We start from the raw sequence: 13228 nt of genomic DNA on the forward strand, positions 1-13228 counted from the left end.
TAAGAAAGAAACCCATACAAAGGGTGGGAGGGGATGGGTGGACTATATTTAGTGTTCGTCATACTTGAGTTGTCCCCGTGGAGTGTAGAGAATGTAATAATTAAAGTGCCAGCTGTAAGCAGTGATCACATCATTCCCTAATCCCTGGTGATGGACTGAAGAAACCCAGGACCCCGTGGAGTGTAAACACAACCAGGGAGGAAGAGGAGGAGTCCCTGTGAATCATCTGAATCATCTGAGTCATCTATTGGCCTCGCAAATGCATTTGTAGTCCACTGGAGAATAACTGCTGTGTGTGTCTATGAATGTGTGTGTTGGACTGGACTTTGAGGCAGTAAAAACTGTACAGTCGGCTCAAGAGAGGACAAATTTCTCAACAGATACCTTCAGCTACACAACCAACCATGTCTCAGGCAAGTATCAGGCTCTTTAAGATCTAGCAGATGTTCCATGTGAGAACCCATTCCATTGTTGGAAGGAGAGCTAAACTGCTGTGGTGCCAGACTCTGTACAGTATCTCACAGATGTGTTTATATGGTGTTTAACTGATCACCGCTCTGATGCTCCTCAGCCAGGCGAGGAAGAGCAACAAGAACGCCCCGACGTGGGAGAGGACGATCTGAGGGAAGCAAAAGACAAACTGGGCTCGGGAGCACAAGTGAAAAGCAAGACGTTTGAAGTGATGCAGGAATGTGGTGAGTAGAGAGAGCACTTCACAGACGATGTGATTAGCGACCAGGCAGGCAGTCTCCCAGGTGAATGTGTGGGTGTTCAGTCTCTCGCAGTCCTGATCTGGTTAATGTACAAGTAAAGCTAAACTGTGTGTGTGTGTGTGTGTGTGTGTGTGTGTGTGTGTGTGTGTGTGTGTGTGTGTGTGTGTGTGTGTGTGTGTGTGTGTGTGTGTGTGTGTGTGTGTGTGTGTGTGTGTGTGTGTGTGTGTGTGTGCGAGAGCATCTCTCATGATGTAAAAGTTTCCACTCCATATACAGAAAGACAGAGATGGCCAAGATATGTTTGACACTGTGGGATGAGGCTGGTGTATTTAACCCATTAGGACCTGAGGCCGATTATAAAAAATGTCTTCTAAATCCTAACAGTTTTCTGAAAAACTTATGTTTCTATATTAGTGGTGCTCAAACTTTTTCATGTCGAGGACCCCAATATAATATGTATTTGGCCGCACGCAGACCCCCATCTCAAAAGCACCCCCAGAAGCAAAGATTTGAGTTAAAAATGTTTCCTTTAGAAAATATAAATATTGAAAATTTTGCTACATTTTTGAATAGCTAAAATGTAAAATGACACAGATGCTTTCCCGGTATTAATGGGTTTATCAGTACATGCACCTATAGGATTGGCACAATCATTAGTTGGCGATTAATCGTCGTACAAACAATTGCAATTGACGGTTTAACTGTGTTTTTGGCATTGAACGTTGGGACACAAATACAAATTACATTTCTGTTTGGCTTTGACAACTTAAATATACAAAGAAATGACTGGAAATCTAAATGAATAATGTACTATGGCTAAAACAGGCCATATTTATTAATAATAGGTCGGCTATTTCCACTATTTTTGAGCTTGTAGGTTGCTATTTTTGCAATTTTCCTATTTTTCAACCAATTAATTTACACATAAATGGAAATGATTCTGCTAAATAATTGCAATTACAGTATCTCAAATAATTTTGACTATGCCAAATAATTGCAATCAGGTGATTGTGTAGTAGACAAGATGTAGTAATTGTGACAGGCCTACATGCACAGTTTTATGTAACTGCCTCATTAACTGAATGACATACTGTACTTATAGGTCTGTTTGTCACTTTGTTCACAGAGAAGGCGGGTAAAACGGCTCCTTCTGTATTCAGCGGAGCGAGGTCAGGAGCAGAGACCGCTTTCAGCAAGCCCTCAGCTCGACCAATCAGGAAGTAGGAGACTTTCTTGTCCACCGCTCGCATCTTCAGGATGGAGCATCAGCTGTTTCCCAGCTGTGAAAGCTCATTTTAACAAGAGGGGAATAACCTCGAAGCCTCCCTTTTAGGGGCTTCATGTTTGTGAAATGGTTATACCAGCAGTCTTGCACTCAGTATTCTATAATATGTGGCTATGGCACGCTTGTATTTATGTAACTCTTTTTAGTTAGGTTTTAGTGCATTCGTTTTTTTTGCTAGTGATACCACCACTGTTCCTGTAGTATAGTGTGTTTAGGTTTACAGTAAAAATAAATGCATGAAGAAATGGTAAACAATTTGCAGTCTACATGGACATAAGATTGGAGTGTGATGGCCTGTGGCAAAATGTTATTTCTGTAAGCTAAAAAAAACACGCTTATCAATAAAATAAAGCAAGGAAATCTGGTTTATTATATTCCGTCTTAAATGTTCGTTAAGTGTCTTGGTCTAAAGGTGTGTTCACACAGTAGGCGAAGGTATTTTTCTGGTCGCTTCGCTTGCTTGGCAGAGGAAGAGGCAAATTTTCCATATTTGCGTCACCCAGTTTGCCTTATTTGCACCGCCCGACGCAGTCGCGTCAACTTACGTCTTTGCATGTAATTATTCCGCTCAAAAGATATCTTCACCTAGCCTGGCACGCAGCCTGAATTTATTTTCATTTCGCTCCATTATTCAGTCTGAAAGCCCTCTCAGTGCAGCCGTTTTCTTAGATGGGGGCGTGGCCCAAGTGGGACTCTTTGAAGATCGGTTCATACTGGATTATCCCGATCTCAATTGGGCCAGGCCGCCGGTTAGATTTTCAACCGACAAAACCCCGCCTTCGGCAGCGTCACCAGACCCTGAACGAGAGGCTAGCGATTCAGGGGCTGGAGCCAGGCTAATCTTCACCTCCTGTGTGAACGCACATGTTATACTTATCCTTGACTTCATGTAATGTACAAAAAAGCACTTTTTTTTCCATTTTCATTTTTATTGAAAAAACTATTTGAATTAAAACATAACAGAATCTGAACAGAATCTATAGTAAAGGAGGCACAAGCAGGGCAACTCTAGAGAGAGCTTAACAAGAGGCAGATAAGAAAATGACAAACTGAACATAGATGGAGAAAATGAGAAAGCCGTCCAGGTAACAGGATGAAAACGTAATGAACACGAAAAGCTTTGCTCTGTGATTGAGCAATGGACAAGATGCGGAGACAACAGAAGAGGTAGGAAAAAGGTGGACGTTCAGACACTCATTTCATGAATTTGTGATGCTGGTCTTGGAGGATCTTTGCAGAGGACTTGGCGTCATAGAACAGCTCATTAATTTCTTCCACCTGTTCCCTTTCCACACCCTCTTTGCCCTGGACACGCCCCAGTAGACTGGCTGGGGTCAGTAATTGCACTGCATACCTGAAGATGAATGGGAAAGAAGAGCCATCAGTATACACGCTAGGGCTGTGCGATATGACTTCAAATCAATATCACGATTATTTCAAACTTTTGCCTCGACTACGATTAATGAACGAACTTTTCTTTTATAGTTAAAATAGCCGACCTACAAGCTCAAAACGCAACCCAGCACGAGCTTGTAGATTGGCTATTTCGTTATTTTTGTTGAGCAACACATTGCACAAATCAGGCTTCATTCTAAACGGTTCCCATGAGAGAAGGTAAAACCATTACCTGAGGGTGGTCTTCACGCCAATCTCGCCCAAATGAGTCAGTGCGTCCTCGCTGATGTTGATGCCCTCAGTCTGAGAACGGATCTTAATGATCTACAATAGACACATGTCTTAGCAATGAGAAATGAACAGACACAGGCTGCGTCCTCAAACATACCACATGAGCCAGATTTTCTGAATTAAAAAATAGCTGATCTACAACCTCACTAGCTTGTAGATACACAATTCGCCTATAATGGCATTACCCAAAATATAGACGCCAGGGTTTACGACGTGCACCTCACCTGCTTCATCTCCTGAGGCGTGTACAGCATGGTACGGATGATCATCACTCTGTCCAGTAAGTCCAGGGGAATGCCGTGAGGAGAGCAGGTGTCCTCTGTTCCTCTGGGTGAACGAGAGAGGACAACGGTCACAAACACTGTGTCTGAAGTACTCTAGGTGTGTGTGTGTGTGTCATGATTCTGCTCAGTTCAAGTAACACTCAAGATGGTTTCTAAAAGGTCTCCTGACCTCGCTGTCGGGTAGAAACCTTGTATCTGCATTATTCAAATTTCTATGTTTTTTTCATAAATGAATGCTGCACTACTTAACCCATTGAGACCTGAGGTTCCAATTCTACAAAATGTCTTCTAAATCCCAACAGTTTTGTTTTGAAAAAAACTTATGTTGCTATATCAGTGGTTCTCAAACTTTTTCATGTCAAGGACCCCCAAAATGATATGTATTTGGCTGCGGACCCCCATCTCAAAACATTTTGTTCCAGGGACCCCCAGAAGCAAAGAATAGAGTTAAAAATGTTCGCTTTAAACAATATATATTCAAAGATTTGCACACATTTTCACGATTTTTCAAAAATAGCAGATCTACAAGCTCGTAGCGCGGCACTCGGTGCCGCGCTATGAGCTTGTATATCTGCTATTTTTAGATTTTTAAAGCGGCACTATGCAAGTTTTTTATGAATATCAATTTTTTTCCAACACAATTTTTTACCTGATGGTCAAGATTCAATTTTTCCCCTGACAGGTTTTACACCCAAACAGCTACGACATAAATATCCACACACCCACCTGACAAGGCAGTTGCCCCGGTTGGAGGCAAAGACGACAATCGGGGCGATGGTGCTCTCCAGGGCCCGATGGAGGTAGGTGAAGCATTCAATGTCCAACATGTGCACCTCGTCCACAAACAGCACGCCGGGAACCAACTCGGCCACGCCCTGGTCGATGTAGCGGTTCACCACCTTGTTAATCTCCGCACGCAGCTTGTCTGTGAAGGGAAACATCTAGCAGTCTATAAGAGGGTCTTTTCCGTCTGTGTGGGTGTCTGTCTGTCTGGAGCTAATTTCGCAACACCCCATGCAACAATACCCCATGCATTTACTTTAAAGGGTAAGACCACTTTGGTAGAGGTTTGGGTTGTGTAGTTACCTTGCCATGATGTAACTCCAAAGGTGGGCAAGAAAAAAAAAAAAATTGCTCCATTTATTAGAAATTGATAATTCAAAATATGCTCCTCATTGACTTACATTGTACGGTAAAACAGCTCTCAAAGTCGCTCTTTTAGCACGTAAATGAACCCAAACAAAGTCGATTCAGACAATATAGAGCATCACCAAACCCAGTACTGTTTTTTTTTTTAATAAAAATGTCAACTTCCTGTTGATTTTACTATTTGAAGATCTGGATCCGGATCCGCGGATCCAGTCCGGGTTTTCTACTTATTAAAAATGCCAAGATCAACAGGAAGTTGACATTTTTATTTAAAAAAAAAAATAGTACTGGGTTTGGTGATGCTCTATTGTCTGAATCAACTTTGTTTGCGTTCGTTTTTGTGCTAAAATAGTGACTTTGAGAGCTGTTTTACCATACAATGTAAGTCAATGAGGAGCATATTTTGAATTATCAATTTCTAATCAATGGAGCAATTATTTTTGATTTCTTGCCACCTTTGGAGTTACATCACCTTCACCTTCACCTATCCCATAACCCCGGAGGGTCGTTGGGGCACCACAGACGATCTGTTGACCAGCTCTCTCCATCCCTCTCTGTCCTCGGCAGCTCTCATTGCCTCACTGAGTTTCAAGTGAGTCCATTCTCCGATGTTATCTTCCCATCTTTTCTTCTGTCTCCCTCGTCTCCTGCCACCTTGTACGGTGCCTTGCAAGATGGTCTTTGCAAGGCCTGAGGATCTGGTGATGTGTCCGTACCACCTCAGTTTTCGCTTTATGACAGTAGTAAGCAGGTCATCATGTGGGCCGATGGCTTGGCTGATCTTTTGCCGGACTTCCTCGTTGGTGACATGTTGGGTGTAGGAGATACCCATGAGTCTTCTGTAGCATCTCATCTCCATGCTCTGTATTCTCTTCTGGAGCTCTGTTGTCAGGGTCCAAGTTTCACAAGCGTATAGAAAGATTGAGATGACAAGTGAGCGCATTAGTCTCATTTTTGATGCCAGACTGATGTTTTTGTCTTTCCATATGGGCTTGAGTTTTGCCAGGGCAGCAGTTGTTTGAGCAATTCTGGCAAGGACTTCCCGTTTGGATCCCTCATCGGACACGATTGCTCCGAGGTATTTGAAGCTAGACACTGTGTCCAGTGCCTGTCCATTGACTTTGATGTCTGAGCGGATGCCATTGTTGTTGTTTGTCATCATTTTGGTTTTATCTGCATGGATTTCCATTCCATAGGCTCGGGAGGTGGTATCAAGCCTTTCAACTAGGCTGGCCAGTTCTTCTTCTCCTCCAGCTAGCCCATCGATGTCATCCGCAAAACGGAGGTTGGTGATTGGTCTGCCTCCTATGCTGACAGTTCCTTCATGGTCTGCCAGGGCATCCGTCATGATACGCTCCAGAAATACATTAAAGAGAATTGGAGAGAGAGAAGGCATCCTTGGCGCACTCCAATTGTTGTCCTGAACCAGTCTCCGATAGCTCCGTTGTAGAGAACTGCGCTGGTAGCTTTGTTATACAGATGTTGAATGACTGTGACAAGGTTAGGGCTGATGTTATATTTCCTCATGGTCGCCCACAGCGCAGCATGCCATACCCGGTCAAAGGCTTTCTTGAAGTCTATGAACACGTGGTAAAGGTGTTGTTGATGCTGCAGGTATCTCTCACAAATGATTCTCAAGTTGAATATCTGTTCTGTGGTGCTCCGCCCTGCCCTAAATCCAGCCTGTTCTTCAGCTATGATCAGTTCAGCTTGAGGTTTTAACCTATTTAGTATTATTTTCAGTAGGACTTTGCTGGGATGGCTAATAAGACTGATGGTGCGATAGTTTTGGCACAGTTGGAGATTGCCTTTCTTCGGAAGTGTGATGATGAGTGACTGGGTCCATGATGTAGGCCACTCACCACTCTGCCAGATTTTGTTGCACAGGATGGTGAGGGTGTCGATCATGGCTTCTCCCCCCGCTTGCACGAGCTCTGCTGGGATGTTGTCCACTCCGGCTGATTTTCCTTTTTTCAGTGCTCGGACTGCTGTCACAACTTCTTCACGGAGGATGGGGAGCTTATCTTCCTCCTCCGTGGATTGCGGACATGTCAGGACTGTTTGATCCCCACTTGCCGTGTGGTTGTAGAGCTCAGAGCAGTATTCTGTCCACCTCTCTAGGATCATCTGTTCTTCCGTTAGGCATTCACCGGTCTTGCTCTGGATTGCAGAGACTCTGGTCTGTTTTGCTCTGGTTAGCTCCTTAACAGTTTGATATGCCTTCTTGGTGTTGTTGTTGGCATTCAGGCTGTTCTCTATTTCTTGGCACTTTCCCTCAATCCATTTCTGTTTCGCTGACTGCATGCCTTTCTTTATGCTCTTATTGATTTCTCTGTAAGCAACAGATCCTTCAGGTGAGTTCTTACTCTTCTTCAGGGCTCTCCGCTTGTCACATAAGTCTAGCAGTTCGTTTGTGACCCAAGGTTTTTTCTTTGGGCGGAGTTTGCCAAGGATCTCCGTGGCTGTTTCGGTTAAGACTGTGTTCACCGTGGTGGTCATGCTATTGACATCAATTTCTTCTGCACCTAGGGCGAGCAGTGGTGCAAACCTCCCTCGGAGTTACATCATGGCAAGGTAAATACACAACCCAAACCTCTACCAAAGTGGTCTTGCCCTTTAACATATGTTTTTTGACATAACTTAATTTTATAATGGCAGTAAGTGGGGTTCGGATCGGGCTGAAACATTACCATCTTTGCAATCATACAACCATGAAGTCCGAGATCCACATTGGAGGCATGCCGGTCCCATGTGGAACCCAAGATCCACATGATTCATGATTTTTACCTGTGATCTCAGTCTTCTTGGGCTTCATCAGTTGTCCCATCATGGAGAGAATGTCCTGCCCTCCCTGAGATAAAATGACAAAGTTTGATTGAAGAATAGGATATTAATCTAAGAATAGGTAATCTTTTCAATGCGTTAACTGCAACACTCATTTCAATCGGCTATTAGCGAGTGGCATTGTGGGTAATGGGTAATGTACCTGGGGTCTGGCATTGGCGATGTCCAGGTCATGTAGCGTGACGTCTTGGATGATCTCTTTCTTCTTATGGACGTCGCCTTTAGGCAGCGGTACGTACTCCTCTGCCTCCAGGTCAAACTCTGTGGCAAAGGTGTCACAACGACCTTGTCTCTGCAAAGACATGGCAACGAGAAGGTTAATAAATGGATAAAAGACCGGCTTACTTAACAAAAGAATAAAGGTTGTCTTATATTGCTCGGCAGTGAAACAAAAGAGGCTACAGGCGGGCAGAGAGCAGGTGTATGATTGAACTCCGTGCCAGCTCAATGCAGAAGGGAGTGCATGAGGCCGAGGATGAAAGAAGATGGCTGTCAACGGCAACAAATGTGGCGACGTCCACCCCTCCTTTTTGGCCACTGACTAGAGCCTCCTGGCCCACCTGCACCGATTAAAGTAACCTTCAACACAGCTTGTCAGCGCATGGCCACAAGGCCCACTGCTGGAACAGAGGGAAGGGGAGAGATTGGAGAGATAAGGCTGAACAGAACCAGCCCTATGAAGAACTGCAGGAATGAGAGAGAGGGTCATTCCAGAGTACAGTAGAGAGATGAAACTGAGCTTTCACGGAGGGCTGAGAGAGAGATGAAAGACTGAAGAGGACAGGCGAGACAGAAAGCGCTTCACTTGGGCCTTATCGGTTATGCCACAGATAAATTATTGTGGATTTTTCTTTAAATGTCCAAGAGCGATCTTAATTTGCTTTCCAAACATGATGTGGTGTGTTAGATTATGGGCAGCCTTTGTTACAATCCAAATCAAGCTGATGCAGGTGCAGATGTGCATGTTGTTGTGAGGCAGCTATAGATTGCTGCTGTGTATGGTATATCACACCTTAACAGTGCGGGTGCAGGTTGTGTGAGGAAGCTATAGGACTGTGTGTGGTATATACAGACCTTAGCTGTGCAGGGACAAATGTGCAGGTTGTGAGCCTATGTGACGTAGCTATAGGATGCTGTATAGTGTATATATGTATACAACTTAACAGTGCAGTTGCAGGTTGTGAAGCAGCTACTGTATAGCATGCTGTATTGTATATACACACCTTAACGGCTCCGCTGTTGGCTTCGATGTAGATGACGTCTCCCACTTCCACGCGCTCCTTCTGCAGACTCTCATAAATACTGGGATCCAACTGAGTCAACAACATGGACATTTTCGGTTAGTGATCATGCCTTTGCAGAAATGTTTCATCTTAGAGCTGCAACCTGGGACTTTTCTTTAATGAATGAAACGTTAGGGTAATAACAGTACTTGTAACCATGACCATATGCAAGAGTGTACAAAATAAATGGAACCAAACTGACCCGTAATTAACACTGGGGATTGCAAAGGTACGTGAAAGAATCTGAATTTACACTCGGATGATACATCTCACAAAAAAGGGTTGGCGTCATACTAGCTTTAAGGCCTCAACATGTCGATCCTCAACGAGGAATATATTTTGCTGGCTGTAATAACTAGTTTTGCCCAGACAAGAGAAGAAACGCGACTTTGAACTGACCTTGAGTTGTTTGGTACCCTTGCCCGTCTTTAGGCCGATGATGACGTGGCTGATGGTTTTTCCATAACCTCCCATTGGATTCTCTGTCTCACAGGGCGTCAGCTCTGTCACCTCTCCCTCATACACCTCCTTTGTCTCCTTGATACGCAGGCCTAAAAGTGACACACACACGGTACAGAATAAGAACTTGTATAGTCTTTGACATTCATGTATCTTTAACGTTGACACATTCCGAGTCTATGCCACGGTGCATATACTGCAGGGAAAGGACATTGATATGATGATGTGTGTGTGTGTGTGCGTGTATATAATGTCTGGGCATCATTCTATGTAACGTGATCATGCTATAATTGGTGTTTGCCATGCTCAGTGTGCGAGTAACACACAGGTGGCTGGTTCTGTCTGGTGCGGGTCAGAGAGTCACGCGGTCTGTCTGTCAGGGTGCTCTTATCAGGAGGGTGACGACAACCTCAGAATGTATACCCCCCCCGACCCCTCCATCTCTCCCTCACCTCCCTCCCATAGTTGAATGTTTGTGTTTCTGGGGGCGGGGCAACTTGCTGACCACCTCTCCGTCAACCAGAGCTCCATTTCCGTCCCTGTGACAGGTAATGTCAACGGGCAGACGAGCCCCTTCCCCCCCCCCCTCCTCTCCTCTCCAGGCCTTCCTTCCCTGTCAACGGTGCTCACACACACATCCCCTCCCCGTGTCATGATGCCTTTCAGCTCGGCAGGACGGGTGTGGAGTGGGGCACCTTGCTCTTTCCTGGGCCAAGGACTCTTCAGTGAGGAGCTGGGCTGAATATGTTGCTTTGATTCGGGCCCATCAAACATTTAACTGCACTGAAAAGTGTGTGTGTGTCTGTGAGTTATAGTTCTGAAATATGCATTAGTTTTAGTTTTTTAGTTTGGTGTTTGATTTCAGTTTTAGTTTGTTTTGTGCACAAGCAGTATTAGTTTTAGGATTTGCCTAGTTTTAGTTTGATTTATTTATTCTAAAATGTTCAGGTATTATGAGGAAAGCCTTGATTAATAGAAGACTGAAAAGGGTAGAATGACATCAGATAATGGTGGTTGAAAAACGAAACAAAGATGATTTTATATGCAATTCTATTTCATTAGTTTTATTTGGAGTTTCATTGTTAAGTTTTGTTTTTCTTTAATTTCAGTTTTGTATCTTTACTTTTATTTTAGTTGCAGTGAACAAAATTATATTTCCCCTATTAGTTTTAGTTAAACATAGGGGTGTGCCGATACACTAATTTCACCAAACGATACGATACGATATTTGGCTCACAACTTCGATACGATTTCGATACGATACGCACTTTTTTATTATGAAAATATATGGGGGAGAAAAAATGCAAACAAATAATTCTGTTTTTGCATTATTCAGACGCAAACTTGTAGCTTTTCAGCTACAATAGCCGTTTTGAATCCAAATAGGGCAATAGTGTGACACCTGACCCGAAAAAAAACAAAATGTTGTCACCCTTTTCACCTCAGGGCTGTTTGCATGCCTGATTATTATTATTGTAAAAAATACGATATTTTTTTTCCCCAAAACGATACATATCGTCACGAAAACGTATCGCGATATATCGCGGGACGATATATCGGCACACCCCTAAAACATAATAACCCAAGCCCCAAGGTGTGAGTGAAATGTTACTGATGTGTATTTTTATGTAAGAAAATACCACTCACCAATGGCCCTCCTGAAATTCTCCATCAGCACTTCTGTTTTCTTAATCTCTGTTGAGTAGACCTCACTGCCTACCATGGGGCAGAATGGCACCTTGTTGCCCAACTCCTGTGCCATCGCCAAAGCAAGGGCAGTCTGGAGACATGGAGGGCATAGCAGGTCAATTAAATCCCACAGAGGACTGTACTGTAGAACTACAACAATTACATTTGATATATGAGCATCATCTTTCACCACTATACAGTACAGTACCTTTCCTGTGCCCGGGGGCCCAGCCAGTAAAACTGCCCTTCCTGCCATCTTCTTTGAGCGGATTAACTCAACAATGATGCCACAAGCCTGAAGGAGAGAAAGAGGTATATATTGTTTAGTCACAGCCAGACCATTTTTCACAACATTTTGAAGGCAGTGTTTCTCATCAATTTTGAATAATAACAGGTCGGGTATAGGAGTTGCTGTTCTCTACTTTTGCCGTCACTAGCAGCAGTGGCTCAGGATGATCAGATGATCAGATGATCAGGCTCCCGATGATCAGATTGGTGCCTTAAATGCACCATTTACCAGCACATTAAAATCCTCAGTGTTTATTTATCCCTCTGTTACATTTGTACACTCTCGGAGTTAAATTGTATTTGTCATATAGACGTAATAATGTCTCAATCTGATGTTCATCATCACTGTAGTGTGTGTTCAGAGATTGTTAGGAGGGGTGTGCTGCAGTGCTTCTGTTCTCAATCCATAAATGCAAAACAGCCAGTGGTGGAAAAAGTACTAAAATGGTTTACTTAAAAACGTAGGGTAAGTGATATTTTTTTTGTTTTTGTTAAAAGGGTTAAAGTACTATATTCTGATAGTAATCATTGCTACAGAGCGTTTGTTCGGTCACAGGGGTCTCTCCAGCTCTTTAGTAAACAGAATATAGTACATTTTCAGGTAGGTGACAACATTTAAGCCAATCAGGAGAGAGCTCTGAACATGCATTTTCTATATAAAGAGCTGGAGAGACAACGAGACTCCTTTTACTGAACAAACACTCTATAGCAATGAGTACTATCACAATACAGAGCTATTTAACACTTATTTTAACCAAAGTAAATCACTTACCCTACCTTTAAGTAAAAGTATCAATCTACAAAATAACTAGTAACTAAAGTTTTCAAATAATTGTAGTGGAGTAAAAATACAATATTTGCTTCTGAGGTGTAGTGGAGTAGAAGTTAAAGTACAAAAAATGGGAAATACTCTAGCAAAGTAAAAGTAACTCAAAGTACCGTACTTAAGTACAGTACTTGAGTACATGTACTTAGTTACTTTACACCACTGACTGTAGTGTGAGTTCACAGAGATTGTTTGGAGAGGTGTACTGTGCTTCTGTTCTCAATCCATGTTAATGCAAAACAGCGACACCACAGTCGATCAGTGGCAGGTGCAGCAGATTGAAAGTGCGTGTTGTGTCCTTCCACCCAGCATTGATCCATCCACAGAACACGTATTATAATGATCATAATACATAGCAATCACTTCAACACCGTAATGGTGCATTACCTCTCTTGCCGTCTCCTGTCCCACCAGACCAGCTGATGTCTGCTTGGCATTCCCGGCCTCGTCTAAACCCAGTCCCTTCACATGACTGTGGGTTGCGATCCTCTGGGTCTTTGTGGTGCTTTTCACCTCCTCGATCTTCATGCTTACGTTTAATATGTATGTTTTAATGTTAGATAAAGACTAAAGGCGTGATAGATGCTCGAGGAAACTCGTTCTATGTTCCTTCGATCTCTCAAACCCGCTCAACCCGGCGCGTAAACTCAAAACAGAAGAAATGTGTGTTTCCATGCGGGGTTACCATGGAGCACTGGAGGAAGTAATACCCCGTAGCGCCC

The 13228-nt window shown here is 43.4% G+C and overlaps 2 protein-coding genes across 2 annotated transcripts; one reads left to right on the plus strand and one right to left on the minus strand.

Moving 5' to 3' along the window:
* The first annotated feature begins 260 nt into the window (after positions 1-260).
* On the plus strand, positions 261-2330 carry mustn1a (musculoskeletal, embryonic nuclear protein 1a). Its single transcript, XM_080423192.1, has 3 exons — positions 261-417; positions 576-695; positions 1840-2330. The coding sequence occupies exons 1-3, from the start codon at positions 405-407 to the stop codon at positions 1935-1937; spliced, it is 231 nt and encodes a 76-aa protein (XP_080279318.1). The 5' UTR covers positions 261-404; the 3' UTR covers positions 1938-2330.
* A 576-nt stretch (positions 2331-2906) lies between these two features.
* ruvbl1 (RuvB-like AAA ATPase 1) lies at positions 2907-13187 on the minus strand. The gene is made up of 11 exons (XM_080423688.1): positions 12894-13187; positions 11601-11687; positions 11351-11483; positions 9644-9795; positions 9185-9274; positions 8104-8253; positions 7905-7968; positions 4695-4893; positions 3909-4011; positions 3626-3717; positions 2907-3352 (listed from the first exon to the last, which is right to left on the minus strand). The coding sequence occupies exons 1-11, from the start codon at positions 13032-13034 to the stop codon at positions 3193-3195; spliced, it is 1371 nt and encodes a 456-aa protein (XP_080279814.1). The 5' UTR covers positions 13035-13187; the 3' UTR covers positions 2907-3192.
* Between the last annotated feature and the right edge of the window lie 41 nt (positions 13188-13228).

Source organism: Gymnoscopelus braueri, assembly GCF_963280865.1.
Source record: "Gymnoscopelus braueri genome assembly, chromosome: 3".
Lineage (NCBI taxonomy): Eukaryota > Metazoa > Chordata > Actinopteri > Myctophiformes > Myctophidae > Gymnoscopelus > Gymnoscopelus braueri.